The following is a 22,818-nucleotide window of genomic DNA, read 5'->3' on the forward strand; positions in this document are numbered from 1 at the left end:
TCTAGAATATAACAGCGATAGGTGCCGGGTTTGAGTCCTGGGAAGGAAAAAATTAATGTTTCGTCTCGTCATTTCAGTTAAAACATCTAGCTACTGCCGAGAAAATCCGATATGTCACATTTGGTTGTGCTTCGATACCAATCCGATTAGGTTCTGGGTTCGAATCCCTGTCCAACACAGAGCTTTGCCTCACGGCCTTTCAAGTAAGTTACTTGTGAAGAAGCAATATTTAACATCTCTCGTAGTTCGTTAACAGGGACAATAGATGCTGGGTAGGAATTCGCGTCCGTTAAAAATGTTTGCGTTATGTAATTTAAAGTTGATATTTGCTAACTGATACTGTCTAAATTCGAAGTATATTACTCTCTGTATACCTAATCAGGAATGACTGTTAGTTTGCGTCAGTCACGAAATCTTTGCTTAGTCTGCCTGACCTGGGTTTGAATCCATATGCAGAACGAGACGGTTCGTCGTGTCATTTGAAGTTCATACATATTCTCAACTAGCTGCTCGTGGATAACTTAAATTTTTAATGTCATTTTGTGTTAAATAATAAGTACTGTATGTTACTTTGAAGAGGAAATCATGAATACGACGAACTTACTACGTGCATTACCTATCTGACGTAATAACGAGAGTGGTAACATTTCAGGTATGTCATTTATTGTAATAAATGTGAGCTTACAAGCCTTAAGGACAATCTTATCTGTGATAAGGTGTTCCCTGATATTTGTAGTATCGTGGTATTACTTTACATCTTGAGTTACTGCGATACAGAGCAGTTTTTTCTAGTGGTGACATGTTAGAAACGACTGTACCAAGGAGCGATTAGAGGAGCTGCTAGACAGCCGCGTTATGTCGGTTGCATGCGAATCAGGCGAAATGAAATTCAGGTCGTTCGGATACTTTTGAGTATGACTGTACCTGCAGCTGAGTGGTCAAACATCGATATGTGAGACTGGTGTTCGCCCCCACATGCCGGAGTGCGGCCACTCATCTCTACGCTGAGGAGACGATGGAAAATAGTCTTGATTTGCAACCCACGGCACTGTGGAGGACGAACACACAGCATAAGTTACTCCGACAGGGCCCACGCTAGTGGCGCTGGCACTTCGGGAGCAATTCCAACTGAGGCGTTGAGGGTGACTGGAAGTGCCGACGCAACTTGACAGTCAACACAGATTTCCTACCTAATGAATAACTTAGCACCTGCAGTCCGACGATAGGCCTAAGGTATCGCCACAATTAACCTCAATACGACTGGAAGAATGGCGAGAGATGCTCCGCGTGTCACATACTGACTGACATTGCTTTATTGCAAGATGTGCACTTACAGTCGCTTCTCTACTCATGCGACATATATGACGCAAAGCGACCGTCGACGTCGCACGTGTCTCACCACTCACTCGGACACTCATCTTAATGGCATCTATGCCTCACATGATCTTGCGTTGCGAGTGTATGACGCAGCATGATGACCACTTGCCTTCTCAGACAATAGTGCCTTCTGAGCACGCGCACCCTCCACCAACAACGTGGATAGCGCAGCTGTGGGCCGGCCGTGGTGGTCTAGCGGTTCTAGGCGCTCAGTCCGGAACCGCGCGACCGCTACGGTCGCAGGTTCGAATCCTGCCTCGGGCATGGATGTGTGTGATGTCCTTAGGTTAGTTAGGTTTAAGTAGTTCTCAGTTCTAGGGGACTTATGACCACAGATGTTGAGTCCCATAGTGCTCAGAGCCATTTGAACCATTTTGATAGCGCAGCTGTGGGATCAGGAAGATGAATGCGGCACACCACCTGGACCTGGGATGCCCTTAGATTATCGCAGCCGCGTGGGTAGACAGCAAACGGCTTCGTTTAAAATACCCTTCGACGTTCCGGCGGGTGCTGACACAATATGGAAAAGACATCACTGCGTGGCATCTTCATACTTTGGAATTTTATTAAACAATGCTTCGCGAAATCGCATCCTAACCACTGTAACCAGACCAACAGATTGCAAGCCATCGAAGTAAGCCAAGACACTGCCTCTTACAAGGCGAAAATTGGAAGAGGTCATCGTACAGTCGCGGCGTCAAGACCGAGCAAGTCGCGAAATCCCAGCTATGGACAACATCGTGCTCGACAGTCGTCGACGCCGACGGCAGCCCAGCTCAGCTGATCCCGGACCTCATTTTGCAGGATGGTCGATCGTTGAGGACCCGGGAGACTATTGTGGACGCTTTTATCAGGAGGAGAATATAGAGGAGGTGGGCGATTATGACGTTTTGCGGTACGTGTCTTACACCCTTGACGACATAGCAGCATCGTTACTATTAGCGGAGATTGCGCAGGATAACACTGAGGACACCCTAGACAAGGGAGTACTTAGCAGGTAGCCTGGAGCAGACGGACTGCCGCTGGAATTCTATCGGACTTTCCGCACTCTGCTGATACCACGTTGGATTAGCGTGTACCGAGAGCTGATATCCCACCGTTTTTGCATGCCATCTGCTTTCGTCGATGGACTATTCATTCCAGAACACAAGCCTCTAAGAGGAATAACGCCGGATTACAATAGTAAAGCCGGACTCTTCTCCCCTCTTTGGTGGCGAGCATAAAGAAAGTCTTGCCACTGATCATTTCGATGGCACAAAGACACGGGAAGGAGAGGCCAACATGCAAACTGCCATCGGCGAATCAAGGGATTTGATAGCTCTTGCCACACCCTGTCGCCGTCCAGCTGCTGTGGTCTCAGTTGAAGCTTTCGATAAAGTGCACCACAAGTTTCTTACGTCACTTCTTGCTCGCATAGGCTTCCCACGACGTATTTTAGCGCCTCTTACGTGGTGCCTCGTCCCGTATACTGGTAAAGGGATGTGCAGCGCACCCCTTGCCAGTCCAGTGTTCTGTTCAACAAGGATGCCCACTCCCCATGATTTTTTACACGATCGCACTGGAACCGCTCATAGGAGGGCTGAAAAGCAGATTTTCGGGGATATCATTGAGGGGACATTTTCCGCTGCAGAGCGACTGCTGATGGCCGTCTACTGCTGGTCCGATCGGGTGATGGCGGGTGCGCTGTGCTTGAATGGATCAAGCGATATGGATTGGTGGCGAGAAGCATGCATGCATAATAACGATAGCGTATTTGACTGTATTCTGCAGATTGTCGTAAATGCCACATTATGTCATCTTATTCTCATTCACACTGACATCGTGTTTTGTATTTTACGTTTCGGAAAATGAGTTAAGAATAGTTTGTAGTATCACATTGTACTAACACATCTATAAAAACACCCGAAAAACTGATTCTGAGAGTTTCAAAGAATAAGAAGATCAACAGAATGTTGAGATCCTAGAGATCCAAGTGATTAAGTAGCCCACTTCCCTATATGATACGTCAACGATTTGGGTCTTAAAAAAAAACTGAGAAAACGAATTTCCAGAGCTCCTGCAGTTCGTCGAAGTTTATAACATGCATCTCATGAATGCAAATCTTTCGTATATGATGCTACAGTCTAAAAATTTTTTGGCGGAGATCTTTCATCTCTGTTTACTGTTGTTGAGGATTCGATCGCAGATAAATACTTGTGAGAAGCAAGGTTATGAAGATGACTGCAGCTAGTTACATTCCCAGTAATTTAAATTGTGCTCTTAGATTCCTGTCTAACCGCATACTCGGAAATCGCTACATATTCAGAAAAAATGGTGAATTATTTCTGACAAGAAAACATATAGAGGGCACTGTCGGTTGTTTCACTCACAGCAATTTCATATTTCGTTTTTTAAACACACAGAAATCACGAAATCATTACTGAGGAAGTGCACTCTTACATGTAAGTAATAACGAATATTGCAGGAAAATCTTAACTTACACGAATAACAATGTCTCAGAACGTGTTGCATATATAAAGAGGGAAAAGAATTTTGCACCCATCCATGCGCGAACCGATGTCCCTTTACTTCGAGTTCCCGCGCGCTAACCACTTAGCCACGCCAAACAACGGAATTCATTCCCCAATTCCTATACTATAGCAGAGACGAACGTAGGCTGACTTCGTTGCCAAATGGTGCTGTGTAAGTCATAAATGCGTGATAGTTTGGAAGGTTTCCAATATCAGGCTTCACATGATTGCTTTCCATTGTTGCTTGAAAGTTGTAAACACGTTTCGATAGTTACTAACTAAACCATTTGTGGGGAAAAAGTACACAAAGTCACTAGTAACATCAGTTCAGACTCATGTAATATACGTAAGAACAGCCAATGTCTTGATATTTAATGATCTTTAAACTCTTATTTGCATAAAAATAACTCGTATTTTGAGAGAATATTGACCGAAAACGATTTTTTTGGATGTAATCATTCACAGTAACAACCTAACCTAACCATAATTCTAACAAAAGAAAATAGTCTATTATGAACTCTCTTTCCAACAGGATGCGTCCTCTGGTGATTCTTTAGTAACACAATCACTAAATCTAAAGCTAAAACCGCAAAATATGTTTAAAATAACAAATTGTAGGTGTACATAAACCACAGCTCACCGATCGTCAGGGCCATACCGAAATCCAAAACCTCTCGGTACAATTGTCGTAAAATCGGTGGGAGGACCGTTCGGTAACAGGTCTCAAAAGCTTACTAAATAGGATATTTCGGTAAAGAGCCGAAAATGACGTCACAACAGAGACAAACCGACTACACCGATCGGTATGAACGATACAGAATAGGGCCCTAGGTGACGATCCACGTAGTTGACTTTGACACGGGGCGAAATGGTTATTGAACACTGTCGGCAGATGTGAAGTGCGCTTGGAATGGCGTATAGTATTTGTTTACATCATTATTTCGAATTCCTTCGACTGTGTCGTCGTTGTCTAAGCAGCAAAACAATAGCAGCTTCCATTCTCTTATTTGTTCTTAGGTGTTTTGAGTTCAGCCGTGTGTTGGAAGATGAACGCACGAAATAAATGTTTTCAAATTTCATTTCATGTTGATGTGATTTATGTTATTTCAATTATTTACCATGTGTTCTCTACAACAGAGATAATGTGTATTAAAACTGTGCCCCAAATTTTAGAGTTGAAGGAAAAACAAAGGGTTAAGGCGACTCCTCGCGATAACAGGGAAATCTGGGTTCGAATCCCGGTCAAACGCAAATTTGGGTAGGTCAGTAATAGGTAGTACATCTATACCTAACATAGCTGATGCCAAGTTATTTGCAGTCAGCGAATTTATTGCGAAATAATCTGCTAAACGTTTCATTCACAAGTATCCTACTTAGTGCTGCAGTTTTCACAAATGTTTCTTTATTATTATAGGAAATATTTGGACCACATGAAATCCATCTGGGACTGATCGTTTATGACCAATTTTCTCAAAAAGTTGTGAATGTCATCAGTTCAGTAACACTCCTAGACAACCAACCCGTTCGAGTTGGTTGTCTGTGATGCAGCTGCAATCTACAAAAAGTGTAAATTCCAGATGTAATGCTTATTGGATGTCACATAATGATCATCACAAGCGAATATTAACAAGAATACTGAAGCCACTACATTGTGATAACTCATTAAATGAAAGTGAAACGTGTTTGACGTTACGGAATTCCGGCTCACCTTGGTTGAACGCTACAGCAGGAACGTAGATCACTATGGGAATCCACACCAGCTGAAACAAAGGATATGTCGTCTTTACTGCAATGGTAGAAACTAAACATGTTTTAAATATTTTATACTGCTAAGCGAGAAAGCATGAGAATTATTCTTATGCTGTTATTTTCTTTCTATTTCTGCAGTTAAATCCCATTTTATCTCTCCCACAAAGACTATGGAAGTAGAAAAATGTACGTTGGTAAATGGTCATTGTATGAATACTATTAGATTTTGGGTCGAATTTGAGGTAGCCTGAGAAACGGGATGGTTCAAATGGCTCTGAGCACTATGGAACTTCTGAGGTCATCAGTCCCCTAGACCTTAGAAGTACTTAAAGCTAACTAACCTAAGGACATCACATACATCCACGACCGAGGCAGCATTCGAAACTGCGACCGTAGTGGTAGCGCGGTTCCAGACTGTAGCGCCTAGAACCGCTCGGCCACTCCGGCCGGCGAAACGGGATGGAATATAACTATGAAAATTCTTTCACGTATATGAATTTGTAACTGAGTGGAACCTTGCAGCAAAACATTATTTGAATTTTTCGTAGACAAAATCACATTTGCAGCTTGCCATTAACCCACTTCCTTCATTCCAGTCTTTCTAGATGCTCTCCTTGACGTCATGCAGACTTCGCGCTCCTGAAAGAAAGACCGCTAAGGACAGTATGGCATAACGACATCCTGTGTGATGTTTCAGGAGTGAAGTACGTACCGTGGATGTTTTCGCTGTACTAAACATTCAGGAACGTCGAGCAAGTATTTTGTTTAATGTAATTAGTTACGTAATTCGTGGGTCTTTTCTGTATCTTAATGAAAAACTAGAGGCTTTTGTAATGTGGTGCTACTGAAAAATGTTGAAGGTTAGACGTACAAATCGGATAAATAATGAAGAATCAAATCGAGAGGAAAAGAAATTTACGACCCATCTTTACTAAAAGAACGGACTGGTTGACAGAGAGATGAAGATATTTGTACAGGATAAACCAGCGTGGAGAGCAGCCGCAAACCATTTTATGAACTAAGACCACAATAATGTCGTAATTAAATGGAAAAAGCACTCCGTCTTCAGGCCACAAGTGGCCTACCGGGACCACCCGACCGCCGTGTCATCCTCAGTGGAGGATGCGGGTAGGAGTGGGGAGGGGTCAGCACACCGCTCTCCCGGTCGATATGATGGTATTCTTGACCGAAGCCGCTACTATTCGGTCGAGTAGCTCCTCAATTGGCATTACGAGGCTGAGTGCACCCCGAAAAATGGCAACAGCGCATGGCGGCCTGGATGGTCACCCATCCAAGTGCCGACCACGCCCGATCACGGGAACCGGTGTATCCACTGCGGCAAGAATGAAATGGAAAGGGTAACTTTATAAGTTATTTAAGAATTAATTTGGATGACGGTAAAAAATTAAGCTCTGTATAAAAGTATATACATAATTATGCTACCAGACAAAAAAAAAGAGTAATGCGCTCAGAAGACCCAGAGCCCGTGAGCTGGATATCAAGGACCAACAAAAGCAGTTCTTGGCCAACTTGCCTCAGGAGAGGATACACTGGCCTTATGATGCCACTTTCAGTACATGAATCCAGGCTGGAAGGGATACATCGTAGCACTCATAAGTGATGTAATGCTGCCAAGTTCCTTGTAAATTTGGCTCAATTTTACAATCACTGCAATAACATCTCAAACCCTTTCAATCTGTGAAATTTCATTTAGTTGCCTCCTCCCCTTCTGGGCACTTCTCTGTTTTCTGCCAGGCAGTGTACATTGTGGCCTTCAGTTCGAAGACCTGCATGAAGCAGCTCTCACTGCTAGTCTAGCCCGTGGAAGCCTGTTCATTTCTACCATTATAGCAAGATTAATGTAGTACTGCAGTCGAGCTTTAGTCTCCCACTAGAATTTTTATCCCTCCACATTTCACGCTTCTCTCCAAGACGAAATTAGAAATGCTTTGTTGCATGAGGATGTGTTCTATAAGACTTTATCGGTCAGGTTGTGCCAAAAGACTTTCTCCCCAGTTATATCCAGTATCTCTTCATTAGTTACTTAGTACACCTATCACATCTTCAGCGTTCTTATGCAGTATCATAGGAAACTTCAGTTGTCTGCTTGTCCGAACTGTTTATAACTCACCTTTCTCTTGTTAACAATATTCTGTACAGTATTACAACCAAATACACGGTCCAGTCACATTAGTAATATTCGACGTCAACATGCAATAACCACTGACAGACGGCAGGTGGTAGCACTAGCAATTGGGGGGGGGGGGGGAGGGGGTGTATAAAGCTTTTCTGGGAGGGGTGGGGCGACGCGGAAAGCAGCGCAGTGGTTGTCTAAATGCAGAAAAAAAATTGTAAATTTGTGGTAAGATCTTAGGAGACCAAACTGCTTAGGTCATCGGTCCCTACTTAATCTAGCTTACTTACGCTATGGACAACACACACACCCATGCCCGAGGGAGGACTCGAACCTCCGACGGGGGGAGCCGCGCGGACCGTGACAAGACGCCTGAGACCGCGTGGCTGCCCCGCGCGGCTCTAAATGCAGAAACACAGTGATTTACCTGACGTCCAAAAGGGAATAATCATTGGCTTGCGGGACAAGGGTGGAAGTTTCTAAATTGTTGGCGTGCCTCCGTAGCTAATTTATACCATCCATGGCAAAATGGCGCTATCCAAAACCGGGCCTGGGCAACGTGAATGCTTCACGGGCCATTGACGAGAGGGATGAACGACGGCAGCGGAGATTTGTTCAGGAAAATAGACGTGCAACTACTGAGAACTAACACCCAGATGAACCAACGGTCTACCAACGACCGTTCAGCGAACGTTTCTGCGTACGGGTCTCTGCAGCAGCCGCTTGATATATGCACCAATGCTGCCTCCTCATCGGCGATGAAGGCTGGAATTTGCACCCCAGTACTGCAGCTGGACGTCCACTGAATGGCGACAAGTGGCGTTTTCAGATGAATCACGTTTTATGCTTCATCAGACAGGAGGCCTCTGGCGTTTAATGCCCTGCAACAATCGCAGGAAGTGTTCAGACCGGAGGAGGGAGCGTTATGGTCAGGTTAATTATTTCGTGGCATTCGCTGGGCGATCTCATCATTCTGGCGGGCACAACAGATCAACGCATGAATCTATCCCTGGGGACCATGTCTACCACTACATGCAATTTGTTTTTCTTCGGCATGATGGCATATATCAGGACAGCGCAAAATGTGACACAGCTCGTAGTGTACGTGCGTGATTCGAAGAGCACCAGGGTGAATTTATCGTACTCTGTTGGCCATCAAACCTCCCGGATTAAAACCCAATTGAGAATCTAGGGACTGCCTCGATTGGGCTGCTCGCGCCATGGACCCTCAAACGTGAAACCTAGGGTAGCTGACCACGGTATTGGAGTCGACACGTCTCCACATCCCTGTTGGTACTTTCCAGAACTTCACTGACTGGCTGCACGTCCGCGCTGCAAAAGGCTTTTCACAAGTGGTCACATTAATGTTACTCGACCGTGTACTATTAGAGGAGAACTCCAAACTCTTAAATTTGTATTAGAAGTTCAAATATTCATCTTTTTCGAAATGATTTTCTAACTACACTCCTGGAAATTGAAATAAGAACATCGTCAATTCATTGTCCCAGGAAGGGGAAACTTTATTGACACATTCCTGGGGTCAGATACATCACATGATCACACTGACAAAACCACAGGCACATAGACACAGGCAACAGAGCATGCACAATGTCGGCACTAGTACAGTGTATATGCATCTTTCGCAGCAATGCAGGCTGCTATTCTCCCATGGAGACGATCGTAGAGATGCTGGATGTAGTCCTGTGGAACGGCTTGCCATGCCATTTCCACCTGGCGCCTCAGTTGGACCAGCGTTCGTGCTGGACGTGCAGACCGCGTGAGACGACGCTTCATCCAGTCTCAAACATGCTCAATGGGGGACAGATCCGGAGATCTTGCTGGCCAGGGTAGTTGACTTACACCTTCTAGAGCACGTTGGGTGGCACGGGATACATGCGGACGTGCATTGTCCTGTTGGAACAGCAAGTTCCCTTGCCGGTCTAGGAATGGTAGAACGATGGGTTCGATGACGGTTTGGATGTACCGTGCACTATTCAGTATCCCCGCGACGATCAACAGTGGTGTACGGCCAGTGTAGGAGATCGGTCCCCACACCATGATGCCGGGTGTTGGCCCTGTGTGCCTCGGTCGTATGCAGTCCTGATTGTGGCGCTCACCTGCACGGCGCCAAACACGCATACGACCATCATTGGCACCAAGGCAGAAGCGACTCTCATCGCTGAAGACGACACGTCTCCATTCGTCCCTCCATTCACGCCTGTCGCGACACCACTGGAGGCGGGCTGCACGATGTTGGGGCGTGAGCGGAAGACGGCCTAACGGTGTGCGGGACCGTAGCCCAGCTTCATGGAGACGGTTGCGAATGGTCCTCGCCGATACCCCAGGAGCAACAGTGTCCCTAATTTGCTGGGAAGTGGCGGTGCGGTCCCCTACGGCACTGCGTAGGATCCTACGGTCTTGGCGTGCATCCGTGCGTCGCTGCGGTCCGGTCCCAGGTCGACGGGCACGTGCACCTTCCGCCGACCACTGGCGACAACATCGCTGTACTGTGGAGACCTCACGCCCCACGTGTTGAGCAATTCGGCGGTACGTCCACCCGTCCTCCCGCATGCCCACTATACGCCCTCGCTCAAAGTCCGTCAACTGCACATACGGTTCACGTCCACGCTGTCGCGGCATGCTACCAGTGTTAAAGACTGCGATGGAGCTCCGTATGCCACGGCAAACTGGCTGACACTGACGGCGGCGGTGCACAAATGCTGCGCAGCTAGCGCCATTCGACGGCCAACACCGCGGTTCCTGGTGTGTCCGCTGTGCCGTGCGTGTGATCATTGCTTGTACAGCCCTCTCGCAGTGTCCGGAGCAAGTATGGTGGGTCTGACACACCGGTGTCAATGTGTTCTTTTTTCCATTTCCAGGAGTGTATTACCAGTCTAAATTTTATATACTTTTTCGCCAATCATCAATTATTTTACTCCCCAAATACGTGGGTGAGTCAAAAGAAAACCTTAAAAATTTTTTAAATTATTATTTATTGGGCAGAAGTGGTACAAAGCTGTATCACTTTTCAACATAATCTCCTCCACGCTCAATGCAAGTCCTCCAGTGCTTACAAAGTGCATAAATTCCTTTAGAAAAATATTCTTTTGGTAGTCCGCGCAACCAGTCATGCACCTCGTGGCGTACCTCTTCATCAGAACGGAACTTCTTTCCTCTCATTGCGACTTTCAGTGGTCCAAACATATGGAAATCACTTGGGGGCAAGGTCTGGCGAGTATGGTGGATGAGGAAGACACTCAAAACGCAGGTCTGTGATTGTTGCAACTGTTGTATGGGCAGCGTGGGGCCTTGCATTGTCCTGTTGCAAAAGGACACGTGCTGACAGTAATCCACGTTGCTTTGATTTGATTGCAGGCCGCAGATGATTTTTTAGGAGATCTGTGTATGATGCACTGGTGACAGTGGTCCCTCTAGGCATGTAATGCAACAAAATAACGCCTTTTCGTCCCAAAAGAGAGTCAGCGTAACCTTCCCTGCTGATGGTTCTGTTCGAAACTTCTTTGATTTTGGTGATGAGGAATGGCGCCATTCCTTGCACGCTCTCTTCGTTTCCGGTTGGTGGAAGTGAACCCCGGTTTCATCCCCAGTAACGATTCTTGCAAGGAAGCCATCACCCTCTCGTTCAAAGCGCCAAAGAAGTTCTTCACAAGCATCAACACGTTCTCTCATTTCAGGAGTCAGCTGCCGCGGCACCTATCTTGCAGACACTTTGTGAAACTGGAGTACATCTTGCACAATGTGGTGTGCTGACCCATGACTAATCTGTAAACATGCTGCAATGTCATACAGTATCACTTGGCTTTTTTTCTTCACTATGGCTTCAACTGCTGCAATGTTCTGTGGAGTCACAACTCGTTGTGCCTGACCAGGACGAGGAGCATCTTCCACTGAAATCACACCATTTGCGAACTTCCTACTCCATTCGTAGACTTGCTGCCGTGACAAACATGCATCACAGTACTGAACCTTCATTCATCGATGAATTTCAATAGGCTTCACACATTCACTACGCAAAAGCCGAATAACAGAACGCTGTTCTTCCCTGGTGCAAGTCGGAAGTGGGGTGGCCAAAAAAATGGTTCAAATGGCTCTGAGCACTATGGGACTTAACATCTGAGGTCATCAGAACCCCTAGAACTTAGAACTACGTAAACGTAACCAACCTAAGGACATCACACACATCCATGCCCGAGGCAGGATTCGAACCTGCGGCCGTAGCAGTCGCGCGGTTCCGGACTGAAGCGCCTAGAACCGCTCGGCCACTCCCGCCGGCTGTGGTGGCCATCTTTATACTGATACTGCGAAGGTATGTGTGCATCTACACTATGCTGCCACCTACAGGCCATTCTGCACTCTGTCTGTAGCACGCTTACCAACTTACAGGATAACGGCGCGAAATTTCGATTTGTTATTACAAATTGAAGGTTTTCATTTGACTCACACTCGTACAAAAACTCGACACTTTTAGTGTCTTATTTCATAATCTAAATCCCTCAACAAGGCCTGATTTAATTCGACTACTCTTTCATTTTACGTTCGTTTATATTCTTTTTACTCTTTTAAAGACTGTCCATTCTGTTAAAACCACCTTTCCTTTCTTCGCCGTCTGTTACTGAATTATGAGTGTATAGACAAATCTTATGTTTTTATTTCATTTTGTTCGGTTCTCTTACAAAATTTCTCTTTGGTTACCTTTACTTCTTGCCCAATATATAGACTGAATAAAAAGCAGGATTCGCTACAACTCTGTCCCACACTCTTCTGAGCTACTTGCTCCATACCATGTCCTTCGATTATTGTAACTGCAGTCTGATTTCGGCAAGTGCTGACAAGTGTATTAACGAACCAACAGGTGAATAAGTCGTGGTTGCAATATACTGACGCTAGTTATGTACAGGAGAATGGGAAGACTAGCAGAAACCAAGCTCGTGGAAGGTTAGCTTGGATTCCGAGGATATATATGAACACTCAGGACAAGACTAACCCCAAGATTTATATTAGAAAATGTATTTAAAAAACTGACCAGGTGCGAGTGGGACTCGCGCACTGAGGATTGTACAATCTTAATTACGTACATAGAAAGTTTATCCATTCCGGGAATCGAAGATATCGATGATTTTTGCCTGTTTTCGACATTGATACAGACAAGATATCGGTCCCAAGAATTCCAGGTTTTTCGAGAATGTTTTAATTTCAAGTTTGACTTGTGATAACAAGTCATAAAAGAAATACTTTTTTCGTCTTTTATAATTTCAAATTAATAATTTCGGATGGTGTCCCTTTACTTGGATTCTGATGAGTGAGTTTTCCAGTGTCAAAGTACGTCAGAAAAGGCCGCAGCTTTTGACTGAAATGATGTAGAAGCTTGAAAATTTTACACCGCCAAGGGATCGTCGACCTTAGTATGTGACATGATACGGTACCCCGTTACAGAGACAAAGAGCCTTAACAGAGCGACAAACAGACAGTCAATTAAAAAACGAGAAAAAATATTTTATCCTTTTACATAATTACAAATTTCGGATTTTTTCCTTTACTGCCTTATCAGTCCAGATCATTTTCAACATCCTTCTATAGCACCACATCTCAAACGCTTAGATAAACTTATACCAAAGTACTCTCAATACTTACGCTTAAATCCGTGTCAATGCCCCAAGAAATGTCGAATTAATATCATTATTTCTTAATTTATGTTAGTCGTACATTCGCATTCACTCTCTCTCCCATATACCTTTGAATTTTTGCCTAAAAGTATGAGTAGTTTCTTCGCAGAGTCGGCCAAGAAAGCAATGTACGGAAAACATTGAGGAGAAGACGGGACAGGATGATAAGGTGTGCGGTAAGACATCAGGGAATGGCTATCATTGTACTAGAAGGAGCTGTAGAGGGTAAAAATTGATGGGGAAGAAAGAGACTGGAATACATTCAGCAAATAATTGGCGATATAGCGTGGAACTCCTACTCTGAGATGAAAAGGTTGGCACAAGAGAGGGAGTAGTGACGGGCCGTACCAAACCCATCACAGGACAGATGACTAAAAAAAAAAAAAAATGTAATAAACAAGGGAGTGAATAAGGCAATGGAGAACACCGTTTGAGAAGCAAATACATGGTTGAATGACGATACATCAGAATTTCCTAATAGAGGAAAACTGATTGCAACAACAAGAAATTTAGAAATCATTTTCCATATGGTGAAGCGCCTGATAAATAAACACAAAAAACGTTACGTACATGGTCTTAGGTGTACCACGATACCTGAGAGTACTTACCGTAAAAGTTACGAAGAAGAAGGAACCCAGAAGTCTGGCGCTTCTGCCGAACCTCATGTCCAAGTACTGTGGAAAGAAGAAAACGAACGGCAGGTGAAAAATCTCCAGTTTGGTGATAGTTTCTATGAAACAGTATTATCGTTTCTAGGGTATTATGTCTTTTTGAAAATAACGAAATTTACGAGGACGTCCTGAAAGGTAATGCCTCCGAATTTTTTTTCGTTTCTCAGTACCGATTTGCGGTATTACACGACACGCATTTTACTCGGTCGACTTTCTCGCTTCGCTGATCTTAGCCGTAACCCTTTGCCTCTTGGGGTCTATGAATTGAAATGGGTAACATGGCGGTTTGTAACGTAACTATGTCGGTGCATGAGAAACAGCGTTCTGTAATTGGGTTTCTGAAACCGCGAATTCTAACAGTTCGTCCATACATGGGGCACCCTGCCCTTCAGCATGACAGTGTGAGACCATATACGAACTCTCCGATGCCTGCAATAATCCGACGCCTTGGGTTCGCCGTCATCGGTTATCCTGCATAGAGCCCCGAGTTGGCTCCATGCCACTTTCATCTGTTTCCAAAACTTAAAGAACACTTTCGATCATTTCCCATTGACAATGATGCAGCGGTGCAAACAAAGTTGGTGATGTGGGTACGTCAACGAACATACTACAGCGACGGAATAAAAAAACCTGGTCAATCGTTTGGAGATATGTGTTCGTCACCAGACTGACTTGTTGAGAAATAAATACGTTGACATGAAGAATAAAGATGTAGAACGTCAATAAGATTTGTTTTATTTAAAAAGCTTTAAGAGTTCATACATGAAAAATTCGGAGGTATTACTTTTCAGCATGCTCTTACATATGCATCGAAATATGATTTTTGCCGTAGAACTGTTTCTCAATACCGCTTCGGGGTGGTCATGTTTGAATTTTGCTGCTGGATTTTATAGTCCAAAATTCATTTTCGCGTCATGTAAACGCTCTACCAAATTTGCGACATGACTGGTCTGTTGGGTTGCTCTTTCTTTTTTAAAATGTTTATTGATGGTTTGCATTTGCTCACTGAATAAAATTTAGGTGCTTAGTAACGACCCTGCATGGTGTCTAGTCAGATAATTCCTAAACTGTTAAGTCCACTCTTCGGTAGCACACAATCAACAAAAAATGGCTAAAATGGCTCCAAGCACTATGGGACTTAACATCTGAGGTCATCAGTCCCCTAGTCTTATAACTACTTAAACCTAACTAACCTATGGACATCACACACATCCATGCCCGGGGCAGGATTCGAACCTGCGACCGTAGCAGCAGCGCGGTTCCGGACTGAAGCGTCTAGAACCGCTCCGCCACAGCAGCCGGTCACAATCAACAGCTACTGACAAAATATTCGCTAATTACGCGCACAGTAATAAGTGTGTGTCTTAACTCACATGGAAGTTTTCTATGCATTCCGACGTAATAATGTTCCACTAGGTGGATGTAATACAAAGGAAGTCATAAGATTTTAATTAACACGAAGAAAACACAAAATTACACAATTTTTTGTATGTTTCGGTGCACACCGAAATACCCTCGCCACAGTACCATAGAATGCCATTAAAGGAACCTATAAACAAAATGGAACAGCCAATCACCACTTTACCAAGGGAGGACATGAGTGCGCCAGTACATCTCGAGTAAACCGAGAGTGGCACTGACACCAGCTTGTACCCTGGGCGAGTGGACCCTCGGAAATTGCAGAAATGATGGCTAAATATTTCGCTCGCAGCGATTTAAGCTGTCCTCTTTGGTTCTTGCCTAACCACACCCTCGGAAATCGTGACATTGTTGAAAAAAAAAAACCAGCCAAAACGTGATAAGCAAGTAATATAAATGTCATTGCTGATCATTTCGCTTGCAGGAGCTTCATTCTTCGTTTTCTAATCAGACATAAGTCACAAAATCGAAGAAACTCATTCCCGAGAGAGTGCGCTCTTATACACTCAGGTGACAAAATGCATAGGAATGGGATGTGCACATATACAGATGGCGGTAGTATCAAGTACACATGGTATAAAAGGGCAGTGCATTGGCGGAGCTGTCTCACCCCCTGATGTCTCCCTTCCTCTCCACCCCCAGCTCGTTGCCGCGCCTTTACCGTTGTATCCCACCCTCTCTCCATCTCCACACCCTCCGCCTCCTTGCCCAACGTAGCTTCCAACATCTACCCCTCCCGGATGATGAACTTCGCCCTGACATCTACCCTTCCTACCAACTCTAACCCCATCTTCCTCCTGCCTTCTCCTCAGGGCTCCCTCTCCTCCCCCTCCCTTCTCCTGAGTGGATTTCCCCTCCTACTCCCCCTCCCTCTCTTGTGCTCCCCTTCAGTGTCTCTGCATTCCCTCCTGCCTTGTCTTCCATCTTCATCTCCTGCCCCAGCAGTCTCCTGTCTCTTGGTGCACCAATACTGTGACCAACTTTTAAACTGTGCATGTGACTTCAGTGTCTTTTTTGCGGTCTACGAATCGCTAACTTTATGTCGACTTTTTTAATTGTCCCCGCATGAACGTCTCCATGTCAGTGTATTTTTACCTCCATTATGTCCCCTTACTCTGTTTTATGTCCCCTTTTTTTATCGCCTTATATGTAAGATTTTATTCTTGTCTTAGTTGTCATGTCACTCGGCTGAAGAGCGGCGGATTGTGCCACTGACAGCCCTCCCCTGTCCATTTGTGGCAGGGGAATGAAATCACAATAAAGATAAAAAACGGAGCTGTCATTTGCTTTCAGGTGAGTTATGTGGAGTAGTGTCCGACGTGATTATGGCCGCATGATGACAATTAACAATCTTCGAAGAAGAAATGGTAGTTGGAGCTAGATGCATGAGACATTGCATTTCGGAACTCGATTGGGAATTCAATAGTCTGAGATCCACAGTGTCAAGAGTGTGCCGAGAATACCAAATTTTAAGCATTACTTCTCACTATGGACAACGCAGCGACTGACGACCTTCATTTAACGACCGAGACCAGCGGCGTTTGCATACAGTTGTCACTGCTAACAGACAGGCAAAAATGCGTGAAATAACCGCAGAAATCAATGTGGGACGTATGAGGAACTTATTCGTTAGGACAGTGCGGCAAAGTTTGACGTTAACGGATTATTGCAACAGACGACGTCTTTAGTAGCAGCACGAAGTCTCCTGCAGCGCCTCTCCTGGGCTGGTGTCAATATCGGTTGAACCCCAGACAATTGGAAAACTGTGTCCCGGTCAGATGAGCCCCTATTTCAGTTGGTACGATCTGATGGTAGGGTTCTAGTGTGGCGCAACCCCACGAAGACATGGACAAAAGTTGCCAAAACGGCCCTGTGCAAGCTGGTGGTGGCTCCATAATGGTATGGGCTGTGGAATGGACTGGGTCATGGTTATATTCGGCTAATTGAAGACCATTTGCAGCCATTCATGTACTTCATGATCCCAAGCTACTATGGAATTTTTATGGATGACAATGCACCATATCTTCGGGCCACAATTGTTCATGATTGGTTAGAAGAACGTTCTGGACAACGCGGGTAAATGATTTGGTCACACAGATCGCCGACACGAATACCATCGATCAGTTATTGGCCGTAATTGAGAGGTCGTTCGTGCACAAAATCCTGCAGGGGCAACACCTTCGCAATTATGGATAGCAATGGAGGCAACGTGGCTCAATATTTCTGCAGAGGACTTCCAACGTCTTGTTCAGTCCATGCTACGTTGAGTTGCTGCACTATGCCGGGCAAAAGTAGATCAGACACGATGTTAAGAGGTATCCCTTGTTTCTTCCTGGCAGATTAAAACTGTGTACTGGACCGAGACCCGAACTCGGGACCTTTGCCTTTCGCAGGCAAGTGCTCTACCATCTGAGCTACCCAAGCACACTCCGCTGCAGAGTGGAAATCTCATTCTGGAAACATCTCCCAGGCTGTGGCTAAACCATGTCTCCGCAATATCCATTCTTTCAGGAGTGCTAGTTCTGCAAGGTTCGCAGAAGAGCTTCTGTAAAGTTTGGAAAGTAGGAGACAAGGTACTGGCAGAAGTAAAGCTGTGAGGACGGGGCGTGAGTCGTGTTTGGGTAGCTCAGATGATAGAGCACTTGCCCGCGAAAGGCAAAGGTCCCGAGTTCGAGTCTGGGTCCGGCACACAGTTTTAACATGCCAGGAGGTTTCATATCAGCGCACACTCCGCTGCAAAGTGGAAATCTCGTTCTACCCCATGTTTTTTTTGTCACCTCAGTGGACGTAAACTAGCGAACCTGGCAGTGCAATTGGTAAATATGAATGGGAATTGGATGTACTTTCTAATCTGCTTATTTCCCTCTCTCTGTTCGTCTCCTCCTCCCCCTCTCCTTGTGCATCTCCTACTCCTACCCCGCCCCCTCTCTGTCAAACCCCCTCCCCCGCCCCTCCTCCCAAATCTCGCGTCCATCTCCTCCCTCCATATTTCTCTCATGATCTTTTCCTCCTGTTTCTCTCTGTCCATGTCCTCCTTCCCCATATCTTTGTGCATTTCCAACCCTTCCGACTATACTTCTCTGCATAACTCCTCTTGCCCCCTCTCTCTGACTTATTGTTATTGCAAAAGTAAACTTGATAGGGAAGAAGTGCCTAAAAGTCAATGTGTCAATCAGTTAGGATCATTGGTATAAGGGATGCGCAGGAGACCGCTCCAACTGTTGAATCTGTGGGGATAGTAGCTTCATTGACATTACCAAAGTTGTAATCTGCGATTGGGTACAGTTACAAAAGTTTCACACAATCGGATTCCGTAGCGGTATTCTCATCATAGTTCGATAAGCCGTAAATACAACTTTCCAGTTTTCTGCTAAAACCGACTGTGAAGAAGAAAACAGCACATTATTGTGACTATCATTTTTGTTCAAAACAATTTTAAAATTAAGGCCTATGTTTGATACTAGTAGACTTCTAGTGGCCAGGAATGTTCTTTTTGCCAGGGCTAATCTGCTATTGATGTCCTGCTTGCTCCGTCCGTGATTGGTTATTTCGCTGTCTTTCATCTTTCTTCGATTTACCCTCAGTTCTACTCATTAGATCGTTCATTACGTTCAGCAGATCCCTCAGTTGTTCTTTACTTTCACTGAGGATAGCAAAGTCATTATCGAATCTTATCATTGATATCCTTTCACCTTAGATTTTAATTCCAACCTTGAACCTTTTTTTCATTTCCATCATTGCTTCTTCCGTGTATAAATTGAACAGTGGGGGCGAAAGACTAAATATCTGTCTTATATCTTTTTTAATCTGAACACATCGCTCTGGGTCTCTGAAACTGACTCCCGGAAAGAAAAAAGACCGGACGTTTTCATAGCACATTTTCTTTGTCATAGTCGGGTTTAAAAGGAAACCTGTACGTTGTTGTCTAAAGAAATATGTAGCCTATGTCCATTTGAACGTTTATTAGAGTTTCATGTAAAAATCTGAAGCAAATAGGTCAAGACCTGGCGTAGATTTTTGGAAACAACGGCTAAACAGGAGTTCGTCTTTTCACATTAGTATAGGTAGAGATATATAGTAATATGTATGTTAAAATATATAGCCTACATTTGTCTATATTTTTGCTGGGGTTATATGTGAAAATTTTGAAGTAACTCGGTGAAGAACTTTTCAGATTTATGGAAACAACGTTTTTTTGTATATTTATATTTGAAGGGGAAATGCTGTTTCCAAAAATTTGAAAAGTTCGTGACCGATTTTCTTAAAATTTTTACGTGTTACTCTAATGTTTATTAGAGCCTCGTGTAAAAATTTATTGAAAACTGGTCGAGAACTTTTCGAGATTTTATATAACAGCCTTAAACAACGTCTTATGCTTAGATGTAGTAGGACAGATAAAAGTAAATGTGTGACTATGTAAGTCGGTATGTGACTGTTATAACTGTAACCTTTACTCATATCAGAGACATAAGACATTGATATCTGCTAGCTTGTGGCAGATGACAAGCAATGCAGAGATCAACAATTTAAGGATCACTTCCTGCGCATATCAAGAGATGTCTTTAGGAAGCTGTAGCATCTGTGACGTACCCAAAGGATGGGGGAACCTCGCATAAATTATTTTTTTTCGCGAGTCATGTGACGTCACGTCACGAGCACTTTCGCCAGTTTGGCCGCAGCGTACGGAAGGGCACTCATCCGTGAGCGACGGGATAAGGTGGACGCGACCATCGGCCATTCAGCTTTTGCGTCGTTCAGTACACATGTGCCAAGACATGGTGGTTTCAATAGTCTCGATACGCACGGCTGTTTCTTCAAGGTCAACACTTTTCAGAATAGCATTTCAAAGCGCTTGGTTTGCTGCGTCCTTGTGTTTGCGGAGGTATTATGACATTTAGTATGCTTTTGAAATACAGATTGTGGTCTGAGTATAAAGATCCTTTGGGAAATTTCACGTAATGCGCTCAGTGTATTTCCTAGTTGAATATTTATCGCAATATTTGTATTTGACGTTTCCTATCTTTTTCATTTGTTGAATAAATGTGCCTGAGCCTTGAGCTGTACAGGTATTACGCACATTGTGGTCAATGCATTATTGTACGTTCGATTAACGAACCCCTTCAGCTGTTGACTGCTAACATTGGTCGTTGTGCTACTTTATAAATTTATCTGTCAATTTTGCGATAGTTTTTAATTTGTCCGTGAATCGTTGAACCCTTGCTAACGAATTTTTGAATACATACATATGAGAAAAAAAAAACGCCGTAGCTCTCGACTCAATTTTTACACGATAATCGCAGTGCTCCACCTTCCCTTTTCCCATGGGTACCGCTTATTTATTCATGCACTGGAAGTTGGTGTATTGGTGAAGTCAGAATTGCGGAACAGAATCACTGTTATATAGGACTTAATTTCGTCTGCAACGCGCAGGAACGGCGTTCCAGCAACGATGTTCCAGCGTCTCTCAGTGAATATTTTTTAACTCAATAGAACAAGTGGGCACTGGAGATTTAAACTAGTACACATGCTTTAAAGCGCAACTTAACTACTGTATAACTTGCCGCTGACACTTGAGGCGTATTATAGCGACGTGTTGCTTGTTTGTGGCATTGACTATGAACTTAAATTAATCCAGTTGGAATACAATTCAATGAGGAGAAACAAATGACATTTAAAGCATTTAATAAACATCTAACTCTGTGTCTCATGTCACATATAGTTTTCTTTTTCCTTGATATTCGGGAAGTCGGAATCGTAAGTAGGCTCGATGGGTGAGGAATATCTTCAGTCATTCATCGCTATATGCCTTATTAATTAATACAGGACACACGCTCACCGAGCAGCTACAATGCAACTTTCTGAACGTTGTGTATCGAGCAGGAGCAAAGTCATACTGATACGGGGAAGGGCAGTAGCAAGAGTGGTTTTATTGTTTTGTTTATAAGAAATGTTTTTTTAAGTTTTATCACACGATTTCAAAAATCGAAATTTGTGGTTCTTATGGCTGGGGAGGGGGACGGTCGTGGGGGTGAATGGGTTATTTCCGGCATCTAAAATTTTAGAAGTGAAGCACTGCGGTCAAAGGAAAATTGTGTCATGCCCACCATTTCCAGTGTATTTATACCGCATATTATTGTCGCTATAAGGTCTTACAAGTTCTTTTAAAATTCATGATGCGTAACAGCAGTAAACTTATGAAGCTTCTCACCTATCTTACCGTTTTTAAATCCTATGGTGAACTGCCAAAAAAAAAAAAAAAAAAGACAGACGTAAAAACCCTTTTAAAAAATCTTACATTTATTTATTGCCTGTAAACTTACACTTGTAGTAAATATGAGATGAATTTTAGAAGGGACAGTCAAATGAAAATTAGGCACATGGAAAAAAAGGTAAGTGAACTGTTTATTACTTCAAAAGTGATCTCCGTTGCTGTTAATATATTTATCCCACCGTGAGACAAGATGGTCAATGCCTTCTTTGCGATTGCGTACTGAATCATGGTTGTACCCAGGCGTGCGACATTTTTACAGTATTGCTAGTTAGTGATAATTTCAGATGTTTAATAAAATGTCATACATCTCTGTTTTTACTCTAAAAGATGATGCAGTACTTTCCAAAAGAAAATTATAGTCAGTAGTTACCAAAAAATTAAAAACTAACGGTACAAGTAATTTTTAAAGAATTTCTTTTTTGTTTCAAAAGAAGCACTAACGTATGTGAAATGAAAAAATATTGTATAACCATTCGCAAAGTCTAAAGATGGATGCGATACATATTTTATAGTGAAAAAAAATATTTTTGAAGACTAAAAGTAAAAAATCGTAAGAGGTGTTAAACTGTTTCACCTGTGCAAAGAAAAGTGTCGCCGCTGATGAATTTGCGTTCTGTTGGAGCACGTAGAAACTTCCGGCTAGAAAGTCGATAAGAAATTTATATAATTAATTTTACAACATGTGAGACATCATTCCCGTATAGTGACACGTATGAACGAGGTTCACTGAGATACTCGGAAAGCGACAAAACGCAAGGACTTGCCTGAAGCTTACAGGATTATTGTTCCGATGGATCGCCTTAATACGACTAAAATATTCCCTGCCGCTCGATGGGATTACATTTGCAACTCTTTCAGACTCTTCATCACTACATCCATCACCGAATCACTGATATTCGCTGTACAAAAGTGTCCTTAAATATTTTCGGGCTACCATTTTCCTTGGTGTTGTCCCAAATATATAGTTGTTCTGTATGTTTTGCGAAAGCCAACTTTTATCCAG

At 43.7% G+C, this 22,818-nt stretch overlaps 1 protein-coding gene across 4 annotated transcripts in view; it reads right to left on the minus strand.

Moving 5' to 3' along the window:
* The window catches only part of LOC126195209 (sodium-coupled monocarboxylate transporter 1-like), a 299,461-nt gene that overhangs the window by 209,234 nt on the left and 67,409 nt on the right, over window positions 1-22,818 (minus strand). For all 4 annotated transcript variants that reach the window (XM_049933729.1, XM_049933727.1, XM_049933728.1 and 1 more), the window contains exons 4-5: window positions 14,063-14,128; window positions 5,596-5,647 (exon numbers count right to left, since the gene is read on the minus strand). In XM_049933729.1, coding sequence (XP_049789686.1) covers window positions 5,596-5,647; window positions 14,063-14,128 — 118 coding nt within the window. The remainder of the gene's footprint in view (window positions 1-5,595; window positions 5,648-14,062; window positions 14,129-22,818) is intronic.

Source organism: Schistocerca nitens, chromosome 7 (genome assembly GCF_023898315.1).
Source record: "Schistocerca nitens isolate TAMUIC-IGC-003100 chromosome 7, iqSchNite1.1, whole genome shotgun sequence".
Taxonomy (NCBI): Eukaryota; Metazoa; Arthropoda; class Insecta; order Orthoptera; family Acrididae; genus Schistocerca; species Schistocerca nitens.